Source organism: Natrix helvetica (genome assembly GCF_964273705.1).
Source record: "Natrix helvetica genome assembly, chromosome: Z".
NCBI classification, from domain to species: domain Eukaryota; kingdom Metazoa; phylum Chordata; class Lepidosauria; order Squamata; family Natricidae; genus Natrix; species Natrix helvetica.
The window spans coordinates 97,523,799-97,540,556 of NC_138554.1; the positions used below are offsets into that span (position 1 = coordinate 97,523,799).

At 35.3% G+C, this 16,758-nt stretch overlaps 1 protein-coding gene across 3 annotated transcripts in view; it reads right to left on the bottom strand.

Moving 5' to 3' along the window:
* Positions 1 to 436: 436 nt before the first annotated feature.
* The window catches only part of CHN2 (chimerin 2), a 160,909-nt gene continuing 144,587 nt past the window's right edge, over positions 437 to 16,758 (bottom strand). For all 3 annotated transcript variants that reach the window (XM_081969840.1, XM_081969839.1, XM_081969841.1), the window contains 6 exons: positions 15,704 to 15,788; positions 12,186 to 12,359; positions 10,231 to 10,308; positions 6,112 to 6,249; positions 5,924 to 6,029; positions 437 to 2,470 (listed from right to left, as the gene is read on the bottom strand). In XM_081969840.1, the coding sequence (XP_081825966.1) occupies positions 2,299 to 2,470; positions 5,924 to 6,029; positions 6,112 to 6,249; positions 10,231 to 10,308; positions 12,186 to 12,359; positions 15,704 to 15,788 (753 nt within the window). In that variant the 3' untranslated portion in view covers positions 437 to 2,298. The remainder of the gene's footprint in view (positions 2,471 to 5,923; positions 6,030 to 6,111; positions 6,250 to 10,230; positions 10,309 to 12,185; positions 12,360 to 15,703; positions 15,789 to 16,758) is intronic.

Sequence of the window (16,758 nt, forward strand, 5' to 3'; positions counted from 1 at the left end):
TACTGCAAAATCTCCATTTCCTCCCGATCAGCTGGGACTTAGGAAGCAGAGAATGAATAGATGGGGGGAGGACAGTCAGAGGTGGTATTTACCAGTTCTCCGAACTACTCAAAATTTGCGCTACTGGTTCTCCAGAACTGGTCAGAACCTCCTGAATACCACCTCTGTTTAAAAGTAATACTTGAAGTTGTATCTTTCTTGCAGCATCAATGTACTGAGATACAGCAGCCTTCATCTTCCAACAGTTGTTGCATTTTGCAGTAAATTCAGCTTCTAAATAATCTTCAAAAGCAATACCAAGAATAGTACATCATAGTAATATCCAAGTGTAAGATGATAAAGGCATGAGTGAGTGTCACACTGATTAACTCTTGTATATAAGCTATAACATTTCAAAAAGACATAAAGTATGTTTTTGTTTTACAGTGACTACAGTGTTAATGGACTTAACAGGTTTATTTTTTTCCATTTACACTAGCATAAATTACAAAGCATGTTTCACTTTACAAAATAAAATCATTTCCATACCATTTTATAACATTATTTAGTATATAGCCTACAATGTTCAAATTTGTGTAATTTAAGAGAATTTCTAGGACCATTATACCAGCAAAATTTATATCATGCTGTCATCTAGCCCTCAGCCTGTTTCTATCTATCTAGCCCATGTTGAAGGATAATTAATATACATTGTTTTTCTGTCCCACTTTGTCTTTAGTCTTATTTCATTATCAAAATTACACACTTATTTGTATAGAAACCTATGCTCCCTAATTGGCTTTCAAAATTTGTAATCCATACAAATCAAGAGTACAGTTTAAAAGCTTTTCATAGAGAAAATTCTGATGTACAACATTCTGATGTACAAAAATCTCATGATGAGAAATATGTATATTATTAGAATGAATTGTATTTATTATATTGACTGATCAGTCTCTAGAAAGACAGAAAAAAACTTTTGTGAAATTTGAAAATGTACCATTTCTCCTTTATTCACCCTCTCTCCATTATTAACACATTTGCTAAAATACAATGAAGAGAAAAGGCTTAATTTAAACAGGTTTACTTTTATAAATATTGAACTCATTGGCATTTAAAAATTACAAAAATTTAAATAAGTGTGAACTTTTTACTAAGTTCAGAAATACGCAAGAATCTGGCATTACTTATTTTAAATATAACTATACTGTATTTCAAGAAGCATGTTAAGTATGGTAGTTGATGGTATTGCCAATAATATTTAAATTTTTTTTTACAACATACCTCTTTTGGGAGGTAAAATTAAAACAAAAATTACTCCATTTGCCACATCTTTACAGTAAATGTTCAGATGGATTTGAACTAAAATATTTTAAAAACCAGTTGCAATTAAAGAAATATGTCAGGATAATACTGCAACAGTGGTAAATGTTTTCAATATAGTATAACAACACTTAAGAAAAATATACAGAAAATAATCAATGCACCGCATTGAATTATATTTTTGCTTAATAAAAATACATCCCTAAAGCTAACATAAGTATAAAATATATTTATAAATACATGTTTTATTTCCCCCAGACATATATAATTATGTCATACATGGATATCCATATAGAAGTAACACTAATGAACATTCTGATGCTAATTTCCTGGACAAACTAAGACATTTTGGTATCTATTGCCTTCTGTTTCAAAATTCTGAATGATAACCATTTGTTGCAATCTTGACAGTATCTTCTGCAATGTTACAATGACTAAAGATATCAATTTATATCTTGAAAGTAACATTATATGAACAAGAATCTCACTGCATTAATTGCCCCTGTTTCTACATATAGTTCTACATAGAAATGCATGTATGTAGACATGATCTATTTGTATATAATTATGTTCAAAGCTTCTAAAAAGAGAGAGAACTAAAATTTGTATCAAAATGCATTTGTTATACAGATGAACTTTTACAAGTTCCTGGGCTGAGAGAGTTAATTTTAGTAGAAATTGAGCCAGAATAAGATTTGGGATTCAGCTCGATAGTACTTTTTTTGCTTCAGTGATCAAAACAAATATGCGACGTTTCTTTTCTTTTAATAAGTTAACTGAAGAAATCTGCAACCTTTCTACACAGGGACAAATTGGAAACAAGGTAAAAGATTAAACGTTTGTTTTCCTAACTTGGTGAAATATAGCTTTTACTAAATATTTTAGTGTACATTTATAAGACACATAAAATGAAACATTGCTCACAATTCTTTTCATGAGTATTTATTTGAATTTAATTTTTATTGCAGATGGTTATAAATTTAGAGCTGTGTTTGTTTAAAACAAAACATCTTCATTTTCTATTAGTATCTGCACAATTAGCTTCTGGTACCGCATATCATTGAGTGTAGCAAGAGTGGTATCTTCTGGGGGCCTCATTAAAGTAGGTCCAAACACTATCCCCAGATTTTCAGCATTCATAAAATTTTCCTTTTCATTCATGGTAATCCTATAATGGGAAGACAATATATATATATATTTCTTAGAATTACTTTTTCAAATACTAAATTTGGTTTACATGACCAATAATGCATATATTTGCTTCCATAACTCAGCTGCCAAAATTATTTTGCTCTTTCACAGTTCCTTATACTTATTTACTTCATTACATTACAAGATCCCCCATTATCTTCAGAATCAGAATAGATCTGGAAGGGACCTTGAAGGTCTTCTAGTCCAGCCCCCTGCTGAAGCAAGAGATCCTATACCACTTCAGACAAGTGACTGTCTTCTTTAAAACCTCCAGTGATGAAGCACTCACAATTTCTGAAGTCAAGCTGTTCCACTGGTTAATTGTCCTCACTATTAGGAAATTTCTACTTAATTTCAGGTTGCTACTCTCCTTGATTATTTTATACCTATTGTTTCTTGTCGTGCCTTTTGGTGTTTTGGAAAATAAATTAACCCCCTCCACAACTTGATCTTTTCATCTCTTAACTTCTGATAACATCCAGTGACATCATCTAAGTTTACCACTCCAGGCGGTGTATAAGCTTCCTATTTTCAGTTATTATTCTTTTTAGTTGTTTTAGTTATTCCATCCAAGAGTATAACAAACAAATTGTTAGGTGCAGCAATGACCAGAATCACACATGATTTTCCAAGTAAACTAATTTATTACTACTCATGCCTATACACAGTAATCTATTCAATGAACAGCATTATTTTGACATTAGTCAAGAAGCAGCAGAATTCAACAGGAGTTGAGCTTAGTCCATTTGTGGCTATATAGAGAGTTTAAGCTGATTCCCTCTTTTAACTCCATCCCTATGTTCTCATACACAAATAAATATGATTATTTTTCCGCCTCCAGACTGCTCTCTAGCAGTGAATTCCATGAATTCTCAGGTTCCTTACCGTATCTAAGATAAAGAATGTGTAACTAAATGTTATGCGTATGTTAATTGCTTCCATTTTAGGAGTCTTTCTTACTTTTCTTAAGTCCCTCACAGCAATAACCTGAAAGAATATGGGCCTATATAAATATCCCCTTGATGATTATCTTGTTTTACAGCCTCCCTGCTTTTCTCTCTCTCTTTCCCCTCTCTTCACACACACACACACACACATGCACGCACGCACGCACGCATGCATGAACAGTCCCTGATTGACAACAATTTGTTTCGTGACTGTTCAAGGTTGCAATGGCACTGAAAAATGTAATTTATGACTGGTTTTCACAGTTAAGACCTTTGCAGCATCCCCGTAATCATATGATCAAACTTCAGATGCTTGGCAATGGGTTCATATTTATGACTGTTGCTGTGTCCCGAGGTCACATGATCACCTTTTGCAACCTTCTCAATGGGGAAGCCAGGTTTATTTAACAACTGGTTTATTAACTTATCAACTGCAGTAGGGGTGGGTTTCAAATTTTTTTACTACTGGTTCTGTGGGCATGACTAAGTGGGGGATATGTGACTGAGTGGGTGTGGCAAATTTGACATCACTCGTGCACACTCAGTCACATGACTCCCCCATACCAAGCCACGCCCACCGAACTGGTGGTGATTTTTTTTGGTATTCTAATAGAGGGAAGGGGGAGGGGAAGACAGGGGGAAAACTCCCCAAAATAGACCACTGGAGGATTTAGAGTGTGGAAAAGCCATAGGTTTCCTAGAGGGAATAGAAGCATTCAACTTTGCAGCCTGGAGGCCATGCCTGTGTTTATAAATCTAGCGAGCGAGTGTGTGGGGGAGAGAACAATGGGAAGGAAAGGGAGGGAGATAGGAAAAAATTCAGGTGGAGATGCTGGACTGTGCAAGCATCTAGGCTGAGGGGTCACAAACCGGCAAGCGCGGCAAGGCATGGCAAGGGAGGGGCCAAGCAGTGGGGATCACACCCTGGCTACCATCAGCTGCCCTCAGCAGCATGCAGAAGGTTCTGGCTGACCCACCCCACCCCAGGTTCCTCCTATTGCATTCTGTTTTCATGCCTTCGGTGTGGAGGGAAACAGGCTCTGCGTAGCATCCTGGCTCTGTTTCTCTGCAGCCCACTCGGGCCCTGCTTGGCTGAGCACCTCACATCACCACCATTCAACTTACCCATTGCAGGAATTTGATTAAGCCAAGCAGCTCCTCTGCTCCACCCGAAGGCATGAAAATGGAACGCAATAAGGTGAACCCAGGGTAGGAGCACCAGAACCCTCTGCATGCTGCTGAGGGCAGCGGGTGGTAGCCAGGGTGTGAGCCTCGCTGCTTTCCCCCTCCCTCTCTGTGCCTCACCTTGCTGTGCCTGCCCGTCTGTGACCCTTCAGCCTAGACGCGCCATGGAGAAGCAAGGTGAGGTGAGGTGAGCAAGGTGAGGCAAGATGAGGCGAAGAGGGCATTTCGGACCGGCGGAGGAGACAATGAACAGCGGCAAAAGAGAGCAAGACCTCAGCCTGGCTGAGGCAAACTTGCAAGAGGAAGAGATAGCTTCCCAAAAAGGAGAGACGGTGGTTGAATTGGCTGGGGCATAGTGGAGGCCACCTTGAACTTCTGGTGGAAAAACATAAAATAAATCTAACAAACAAACATTTACTACTTCAGGGTTGTTAGGATTGGTGCAGGATCTGTTGATGCAATCCAGAATTGTCTTTCTATGGGCCTTTGGGCCACAGTATTGTGACTGTAGGGCACAAGTGCGCATGTGCAATCCGGGCTCTGCGATTTTCCATGGCCCCCGCCCTGCCTGGGGGTGTTTTAGGGGGTTGAAGCCTCCTTCCCCCTGAGCCTGGATCGGGTGAACTTTCCTCCCTCCTGCCCTCTTGCACAGTCCAACACCTCCACCGGCATTTTTCCTACCTCCCACTCTTTCCTTCCCATTGTTCTCTCCCCCCAGTCACCACTGGATTTATAAACACAGGTGTGGCCTCTAGGCAATAAAGTGGAATGCTTCAATTCCTTCTAGGAAACTTACTACTTTTCCTGGCTCTGCACTCCACAGCTCGCCCGGGCCCTGCTTGGCTGGGTGCCACCCATCACCACTGCTCAACTTACCCATTGCAGGAATTTGATGAAGCCAAGAGGCTTCTTGGAGGGCCACAGATCCAAACTAAATCCGGACATTTCCCACTGCCACTGCCCTCTCCTCCCGCCACCACCCTCTCCAGCATGCTGCCCCCACGGGCCAGTTTGGGGATGTGGCCAGCCAGCTGTCACTACTGGTTTGGTGACCCACGCTCAATTACCACTACCGGTTTGCCCAAACTGGTCTGAACCGGGAGCAACCCACCTCTGAACTGAAGTGATTCACTTAATAACTATGGCAAGAAAGGTCATAAAATGGGGCAAAACTCACTTAACAAATGTTTCACTTAACAACAGAAATTTAGGCTCAATTGTGATCATAAGATGAGAGCTACCTTCACACACACACACACCATGTGCACAACCCATAAAAATAAAGCAATGTAGCTTACTTCTTGAGATGAATCATCAGGTATCTAAGAGTCTCATAATGTGCAGCAGGAAGTAACATTAACACTTCATGGACAGCTTCTAGTCTTTCATCAACATTGCAGATTTCTGTGGGAAACAGTAAATTTTATTAGGCGATATTATAGAATATAATAAGTGATTAATAAAAGAAATCTCTCTTAATACTTACTTGCTGCCTCTATGAATTTAGAGTAAGTATCATAAGTGATTACAGGAATTGGTAAATCTCTGAAATACAGCTTTAGTGCACCAGCAATAATATTTATGTCAGGATATATATTAGCAGACACATCTGCCTTGTCACCATCTGTAAAAAGAATGAGTATCGGTTTTAAGATTATTTTTTCTGGGGGTAAATTTAACTACTTCTTGTCATAGCCTTTCAAACACTGATAGATAGAACCATACATGCAGCCCACACACCATACTCTTGGTGTAAAATTATGGGAAAACAAAAGTACAGCTTTTTGATGTAATGTGGGGGGGGGGGATTATCAAACTGAACCTGAAATAGACTATCATTAAAAACTCTACTACATCTTAGTATATTGTTTCTGTTTTCCTTATGTTGCATGAAATATACACAATATTATTGTTGCTTCAACTGTAGGAAAATATGTTCTTACACCACCCCCATATAGATCATAGCACTGTTGCTTATCTAATACATATTATTATTATTCTGATTACAACAGTGAATCTGTTCCTTATGATTTCACCAATCTGGTTTTTTTTAAAAAATGCCCAAGGTTGTTAATACTTTGATTATAATAAACTGAACAATATGTTTAACAACAGCACAAATTAAAAATGAGAAAAGACTGTTCAGCCTCTTGCCAGATTTACATACGTAGTTCTCATGGAAATAGGATGGTGCAAAAATAGGATGATAGGACTTTCCTATATCAATTTCAGTAGACGTATAAGACCACGTAGGAAGAAATTATACTTTTAGTACTCTGGTTTAAAATCCTTTATAGCTTTAAAACTGGTAACTAATCATTTATTGTAATTCTGTCGATAAACATAGCTGAACTTTGTTTCTAAACTAAAAGCATTTAACTGGCTAGCACTAGCTAATATTGTGATACTTTGTACAAGTGGAAGTTTTGAGACAGATATCGGGCTAGCGGCTAGCCTCTCATAAAATAAAAATTAAATTTTCAGAAAGTTTTATTTCTTTTGTATCTTTTCCACTTTGCTTAGGTGACTGTAAGGGTCTTTTGTATTTTTATTGGTTTACTGATTTTGCAGATTAACTCTTGGCACTAAACTTGAAGGAATACATCCACATTTCTTTCTCAACAGAAATAATGGTCATCAGGAAAAGACACGATATGTTTATCATATTAGCAGATTCATTTGTAACAAAAATGAGTTGAATTAAATCCTATTATTTCCAATTCAGCGTGTTGAAATTGGGAAGCAATTATTTAAAACATTATCTGATATAGCAGAGTGAATTTACACATTAGCATCCTACTCATTGCTACTCTTATCATCACAATATTTATTTTGCTATACTAGTCTCCTCCTATTTAGCTCATATTTGTACCATAGAATTGGAATTATAAAATGTTGTTTGACAGTTCTATTACTCCATAGTACAATGAGTGTTAAACTGCTACAAAAGTGAAAAAAATGTTTTTTTTAAAAAAAACATTGCAGCTGCCTCTACCTTATCGAAGAGATGGTAAACAAAAATGGTCTATTATCCAAGCCCTCACTACAAATCAAAACCATTAACTTATTAAATAGAGATGACTTTGATAGGTTGTAAAAGCAAATTATATTGCAGAAGAGCTTTAAATAAACCTAATGCATATTGTTCTGCCAGTATTTTGCTTCAAGCAAAATAGGAGGTAACAGAAGAAGAAAGCTTAAAAAGCAGGAATTTCTATCCTTCATTATAGCTATTAAAGAAATTAAGTCTGGTAAAAATATTGTTCAAATTTGCTGTGTTTCTCGTGAGAATTACATCTCTAATTAATATTCTTGGGTTAGAAAGCAAGGATATGGCACTTCTGTGTCTAATCAATGTTCTTTCATGAATTATGGATATGCAACTTTTTACTTATGTGAAAATAATTGCTTACTCTGAAAATTGGGGTTATTTTATCTTTATACATATATAATATTAAGAGAAACTGGATATGAAAAATAGTAGTGCAGGTTTTTTTTTTAAAAAAAACAATGACAGTATGAAAGCTGCAATTTTAAAACATAGATCAGGATTCTTCAAAGGGAAGATCTCAAAAATTAGTTACAGCAACATGCAGACTGTATTTTTCTGCTGCTTTCCTCTTTTTGTAATGAATGGAAAATGCAGCTCCTTGTTATGAATTATTTTGTTTTTTCTTTAAATCAAGAGTAGACTTAAAGTGTGTTGGAATAGTGCATGTGTAAGCTAGGAAACAAGGAATAAATGCAGTGTATAAACATTTCTAAATGTGTGTGCAGTGTACAAATTCAATTTTTGACGTCTAATGGGTCATTATTGTCCAATTTGTTGCATTCATTGGTCTAGTGGTTAAGGATAGAAGCCAGGAGACTGTGATGTTTAGTTCTGCCTTAGCCATGAAAGCCGACTGGGTGACTTTGGGCCAGTCACTCTTTGTCAGCCTAAATGATCTCACCAGGTTATGGTGATGAAAATAGTAGATATTCGTCACCTTGACTTATTTTTCAAAATACAGTGTTTCCCTGCAAATATGACCTACCCCAGAAATATGTCCCAGCCTGATTTTTATGTGTGCCTAATATCTCCCTATCCCAAAAAATAAGCCTTAGTGAAGGGAGGTGGGTGCGCATGGCCCGCATAGGAAGCGGTGAGCGCACACAGGCTGACAGTGTTTGATAGCAGCTGCAGAATGCACAGCATAGGTGAGTTGAGTACCTGTGCAAGCAGCAAGCAGAGGCAGGGGGCAGGCAGGTGATCCAGATGCGCCACGCGGGACACAGGAAAATATGGGATATAAATAAATAAATAAAAATAAAATGGGCACTCTCCTTTATGTTGAACAATTGCTATATAAAGTTAATCTCTAATGTTAACTATGGCATTGATTCTCCATTTTTTTAAATTTTAAGTCCCATTAATCATTTAAAAAAAAATATAGTTCCAGCTTTACCAAAACCAAAAGGCTTTTTGTCTTTTGAAGAAAGACCAACTATGAATAGGCATTCTATTATTATATTTACTATATACAGTATTTCAAAGGCTTACATTTTTAGTGAAGTACTCAGACTGTTTGTTTGTAAGTCCTATCTGTGGTACATGTACGACTTGTTATAAATCATTGCACTATGCCATTTTCAGTCAACCAAAAAAGACATGCCATGCATGGTATAAACCAGGTGATTTCTGCTCATTCTAATCTCTAGGATAAATTGTGTTGCTGAAATATTCACAAGACAAAGATGAATAAAGACATCCAAAGAATCAAATAGGTAGGAAGTATAATTGTACAATTCTCTCCTAGTAGTAGGACAACATTACATATGAAATATTTAATATGAAGCAGGACAAAGAAGCAAACAAAAGCTCAGAAATTAGTAACCACAATGAGGCCACTATGAACAAACTACACAATAAGGGTTTTATATGCTGGCAGAAACAGAATTGAACAACAATTCAGCACAGTAAGCAACTGTTGCTGTATAACATTCATTTTCATTCAGAAGAAGAATAAACAATCATTCTTGTATTCTTACTAAGATGTTACAGGAATCAATAGCACTAAATCAAAAGTCTTGATTTTTTTAAAAATCAGAACATTATCTGTCCTTATAATTTAACCTTATTTTACAGAAAGTGCAGAAATAGCACATGATACAGAACTTCTAGGAAGAAGGAATTCAAGTGTGGTAGAATGTAAAAAGATTCATTTTTGTCTACAGCAAAGCATCATATGAGCAAGCTGTAGGTACAAATGATTCCGGTGAAATATGTACTACTGTAAAAAATGCAATTTAGTTTCCTATGGTAATTCATGGTGGAACTCCAGAAAACTTCACAATGTAGAGCAGAATCTGCCTTTACTGTACCATTATTATTTCATTATTGTGAAATAATGAGCTCTTCTGTTTATTTTGGGATACTATGCATTCTCTAAGTAGGATTTATTTTGATGCATGTGGTAAATGTAAGTAGAAAATAAAAGAATCATGAAATATACAACCTTTATGAGAAGTATAATTTACATCCTTGGTACAAAAACCTCTCAAACCTATGAGAGAGTGCAATAAAACAGCAGATATTGTTTCCAAAGCGAAAGAATATTGTTACCTCGATCAAAGGCCATTTTGACATCTTCAATGTGTTCAGTGAACCCTGAAACTCTGTAAATGCCTTCTGACTTCAAACCTGAAAACCAAAATTCTATCAATTGCTGTTTACATTCTATGTATTTTTTCTTCTTCCATATTTTCTCAGGTTAATTTGCAACTACAATAGAATCTCTGGTCCTGAACACTTCTGATCACAACCAAATCAGGTTCTGACCAAAACATTCAATTTTTTTTCCTGCGGCCAATTCCCCCTTCTGTGCCTTTTTTTTGTAAGTGCTAAATTTCCAAAATTAGGTTTGTTCACAAACAAATCAGTTTGCAACCAAACTTATGGAATGAATTATGGCCATGACCAGAGGTTCTACTGTATCTTTTGATAGATCTTTCATTTCAAGTGGAAAGAGTGGCTTTTATTTAATTTAAAAACTTTCATTTAATTTAATAAACTACAGAATTATCTTTTGCTAGGTTAAACATAGTTTACTGACCATTGTTGTTTCTTTGTTTAGAAATTGCACTAAGCAGAAGTTTTCTTAGCTCTGCAATGCTTTCTAATGGACTAGTGTAGAATTGTTGCATGTAAAATGGGTATAGTTACTGTAGATCTTGTTGAAAAATAGCGATTCAAGTTCAACGTCTTAGCCATTGAGCCACAGCATTCCATCTATATCTCTATATCTATGTCTATGTCTATATCTATAGCTATATATCTCTATCTCTATCTCTATACTATATCTCTGTCTATACCCATCCTTCCTCCCTTCCTCCCTCCCTTCTTCCTTCCTTCCTTTCTTTTATTCTAGTCTAAACACTCTTAATTATAGCCTCAATATTAAGGTATGTAATTCTTCTGATTTTCAATTATCTTTCAATAATTTTAAATTTAATAGTTTTCAGAATAAATTATTGGAAAGAAAAAAATTAAGTATGCAAAATTATTTAAATAATTAAATAACCTATATCAGCAAATGAAAAAAATATTTTTTAGATTTTTTAAGATGGAATAAAAACATTTCAAGCTTTTCAAAATCTATGCAACTTGTTAGATTGGGTAATGGATAGGCACATACAGGCTTAACGGTAACAACAGCTCTTTATTGAGTACAAGTGAGAACAATCCAGCGAAGGTTGAGTCTGACAGCAGCCCTTTTATAGGGAGCTGTCAGACCCTTCGACCAATAGGATTAAACCTCTGTTCCCGCCGGAACAGAGGACATTGGTGGAAACCACTGTAGTTAGAACAAGTATCTAACACATCTAATTAAAGCTGTGATGTCTCCTAGCTAGAACCAGTTGCACAAGCCAAATTCACATCAATAATTTCAAGAAGACTTTCCCAACTTGGCTCCTTCCAAATGCACTATGGCCACAAGCCTTTGAATTCCAAATCAAAATGCTAACTAAAATTCTGGGTGCTACAATCTCAACCCACATGGACACCATGAGATCAGGGAAGCCTGCTTTAGGAACTAAAAACAAAAGGATGCTTCTTAACCTATGCTCACTAATTTGGAATTTCTGATTAACACCAATATCAATTTTAGAAATTATTTTACATTAAAATTACAAATTTTCCCTTTGTCAGTTCTATATGGAGAGGTCAGATTAAAAAAGTAAAAGCTTTTTAAAGCTCTAGTTATCGCAGTTGGAGCATTATAAATAGGAACACATTCAGACCTATTGCAAATCATCCATCTTTAACTTGAATCTAACCTCAACTTACTCAGCTGATTGAAATTTAACATATGGGTTTTTAATCTTTCACTTACAAAAGTTTATAAAAAATGAAAACAAAATACAAATAATAATCTTGATATATTATTTTAACCATTTTTAAAATATTATTCAGACTTGATTATATCTGATAATGATTTATCAAAATATGGAATGGTATCAGAATTTCAATAATTGAGAAATTAGAATTCTGATTAATCAAAACATAAAAAACTATACCTCTTGATTCAATTTCCCGTATGCATATGTCCACCACCATGGGTCTCTGTGCGTTGTGGGCCTTGACTAGCGTAGTGAGATCACAACAATAGACCCGCTTGATTCTCTTAAGGTCTGGTTGACAGTCATTGGGAACATACTTTGAACATTGCTTGTGAACATTTAATCCACAGTCTGCCAAGAAAATATTAGGGTTAGTGATTGTTTTTATTGATTGAGATAAATGGCTATATAAATTCAATAAATAAATAGTTGACAAGAGTGAAACATGGATATAAAATTATATATATATATATATATATATATATATATATATATATATATATATATATATATATATATATATATATATATATATATGTGTGTGTGTGTGTGTGTGTGTGTGTGTGTGTGTGTGTGTGTGTGTGTGTGTTACAACCCCTGGTATGCCTAAATATATGTATGTATATGTATATGTATATGTATATGTATATGTATATGTATATGTATATGTATATGTATATATATTATATTGTATATGTTTGCATCTCAAAAATTATTTTTAACATATCTATCCTACAGATTAAGCTAATACTCAGGCAAACTATACTGTTATGATGGCTGGTTCTTACACAAAAGCAAAGGCATCATATCTGGCTATTACCAAAACAAACAGCAGATGGTACACTGCCTTGAGCTTTTAATTAAACCTCATAATCTACAACTGAGACATATATGGTCTCCATGCTCCCATTTTGGAAAAATGTTAGACATCATTAAGTGAAAACTAGATTAATTGCTACTTTTATTCAACAAGTCTTCAAGTCAATTTACCTCAGAATAATATAAAACAGTTAAAATTAATTATAATTTAAAAGTTCCAAATTTTAGAAAGCAGCATAAAAGCCCAATAACAAAAAAAATAATCAGATCTTAAATTTTTATCACTTAAACAATTATGTAGAACAATTATTAATCAACAATTTTATCACTTCAAAAATTAGTATATGTTGTAAAGACCATTACATAACTAGACTATTGTCTATGAAGAATCTCTTTCCTTGATTATTTCCCTTTCCCTGCCTCAAATGACAAAAATGTTTGCAGGAGGTCATGAAAGGAGGTTTTTAATGTAGCAACTTGCACATATTAAGTTACTGAAACAGAAGAAATTATGCAAAGTATCTATGTAGAAAAAAGTCAAAATTGTTGGAACAGTGAAATATGGAGTAATTCTAATAATTTGATAAGAAAGTAATAATAGCTGGATGCACACAATATCAGAATTGCATTCAATGGACTAACATCACTCTTGATATAAAATTAGTGAACACATTCAAAAATACACTATAGAAGCCATTTGATATTTTAAAGTGATTAGTTGAAATTAAATTTAGACAAAACACATGTGGAGTCAGTAAATAGGATGGTAGACTTGAAGACTGAATTCAGCTTGTCTTTGTTGCATTCTTCATGAAAGAGAAGATCCCAAGTCTAGGAGGGCTCTTAATTTTCAGCTGTCACTGGATTTATGAGGCAGTTGCAAAAACTCCACGGGGCTACCATAAAGGTTTGAAGAATAACAAAAAGTGTACATCGGAGCTACAAATTGATTTTACAGCTAAGAAAAGCAAAAGTAATAAACAGTACTGTTAGCAAAGGGAGTTAACCTGATCTGGAGGCAAAAAATAAACATGTTTATAGCAATATTATGATTCTCCCTTTTTTCTTTATTAAAAGCAATTATGGAGCTTTTTCAGGATGAAGAAAGAAAGGAGATTTTCATTCTCTTTACTCTTCTCTAAATGTTGGAGTACTAAAAAAAGCGGGGGTGGGGTGGGGGGAGATCTTTCCATAGGAAAATAGTATGGGGAAAAGTGTGGGATTCTTATGTGTGTATCTATGCACAATAAAGAAAAAATCAATGTATGTAAGTCAAATATGTAAGTATGCTTAATAGGTTCCCTTACATTAGATCCACTTATAATTTGAGGATCCTGCATTCCTTGCCTATAAAACTAGGTGGAAATAGCTTAAGCATTCAATCTTATACCTTTATATCTAGAAATAAGCTCAATGGTTTCAATGACTCTTAATTTTATAAGATTTATTTGTAAGATTGTATTTAATTTCCTTAGTGAATGTTGTGATAAAATATCTCCTATACATTTGCAGAAAAGAGTCTGGTGTATTAATGAGAGGGATTCCCATCTGAAAATCTTGGGATACCTTCAGATATATCATTGCACTTGTTTATTGATTGATGGAGAGTTATCATATTAACTAATCATTTTAAATAATAATAATATGAAACAAATTTTTGTCCCAGGACAAAAGTGGAGTGTGGCTTTTAGCTCAGAAAATCTATGTCGCACATAATAATAGTTCAAAATAATTGTAAAAGGCAGCTTTTCTTGGAATGGCTTACATAGTGCAATAAAACATTTAATGCAATCAAAGAACAACATTTGTCTGTCCCGGTCCTTGTGAAGGACTAAATATGATAAAAATGCCAAATCCAGTCTAAACATTTGACTGACAATGTAACTAACCATAATAATAATACAGTATTTATATGAGCACATGAAATATGGTCCATTCACTTGAACTTAAAAAAAATGGTTTTACATCCATAAGTAAAATGTATATTTTTTAGTCCAATACCATCTAATGTATTGTTACTTTGTTAAATCTAAACAAACCTGGCCAACATAAGAATTCTCACTAGAAAGTTGTTTGCCTTTTTAAAGTTAATATTAGGAATTGATTAATCAGAACATTACATTTTGCATGAAAGAAACATACTATTTCTCAAGTTATACTTTTAAAATAATAAACCCAGAAATGCATAGTATATTTAATACTTTTATTTCTATTTTCATACATAGAAAACAAGTTATCATATCCTAAGATCATGTAATACTTCACTCCTCCACTCCTAATAGCATCTGGATATTTTGAGATACAAATATATTAATTAGGAATTTTGGAATTTGTACATTCTAGCACATCTGCAGCTGTAAATATTGGCACTATATATAAGTGGATTTATTTAACCTCAACCCTAACCCTACTGATTTACAACTGATTTTACAATAACTCAAGGCAGTGACCACTGCTAACATTTCTTCATTCTATTTTCCCCAAAGCAACTCTGTGAGATGAGTAGACCTGATAGAGGGTGAGTCACACAGCCAAATTCACACAGACAGCTTTCATGGCTAAGGCAAGACTAGAACTCACAATCACCCAATTTCTAGCCTGGGCACCTAATTACTAGACATGTTCGGTTAATTGGAATCTCAATCTCTCTCCCTCTCTCTCCACTCCCTCCCTCCCTCCCTTTCCTTTATATTATTTTTATTACAATCTCCTGATTTTTATTGCAATCTCCTGATTTCTAGCCTGATGCCTTAACCATGCGATCAAATTAGCTCTTACAGGTTGGCTCTCAACACTCTTTATAGTAATTTCAAAGATTTTATATTTCTATTTTTTTAAATAAAGCATGATCTGGACAACATAGTATTCATAATTACCTGAACATCTTACACCCTGAGCAATGAGTCCCCACATGAAATTGGCACAGTATTCGCACCAGTGTGGACCCCGAAATGTGTGGACCTGTAAAAGAAATGAGAAACAAAATCCAAGGTCACTGAATGGCAGATGGCCTAGCAGATGGAATATGATGAAACAGAAAAAACAATGGATTTAATTAAGAACAAATGTACTTAATAGTTAGCTCTGTTCCAAGGATTGAGGATAATGAGTCAAGGGAAAAAAAGACTCTATGAGCATCAGAGTTTTCATTCATGTCATAGGCAAAAGTAATCATTTTACATGAAATAAATGAATTATATTGTTTGACACTTGTTTCTGGCATGTGTTGGGTGGGGGTTGAGATTTAGCTTAATGAGTTATAATATAAAAAGGTAAAGGTTCCCCTCGCTCATATGTTCTAGTTGATCCTGACTCTAGGGGGCAGTGCTCCTCTCCGTTTCAAAGCCGACGAGCCAGTGCTGTCCAAAGACGTCTCCATGGTTATGTGGCTTGCATGACTAAATGCCAAAGGCACATAGAACACTGTTACCTTCCCACCAAAGGTGGTCCCTATTTTTCTACTTGCATTTTTAACATGCTTTCACACTGCTAGGTTGGCAGAAGTTGGGACAAGGAACAGGAGCTCATCCCATTATGTGGCACTAGAGATTCGAACCGCTGAACTGCCAACCATTTGATTGACAAGCTCAGTGTCTTAGCCACTGAGCCATGGTGTCCTTGACTTATAATACTGAAGCACCCAAATTCAAACTCTGGCAATCATGGATGTTGTTGCTAATAAATAAGCACAGCTAGTCCTAGCTTAGCAATCATTCATTCAGCAACAAGTTGGAGTTATTATGATGCTGAAGAAGGAGACTTATGACTAGTCCTCAAAGCTCCTGTTGCAGTGTCTTCACAGCAGTGATGGGTTTCAAATTGTTTTAGAACCTCTTTTGTAGTTGTGGCCTGCTTTGTGGTAGTGGCTTGCCAGCCATGTGAGCAGGTGGGAGTGGCTTGCCAGCCATGTGACTGAATGGGTGTGGCTTGG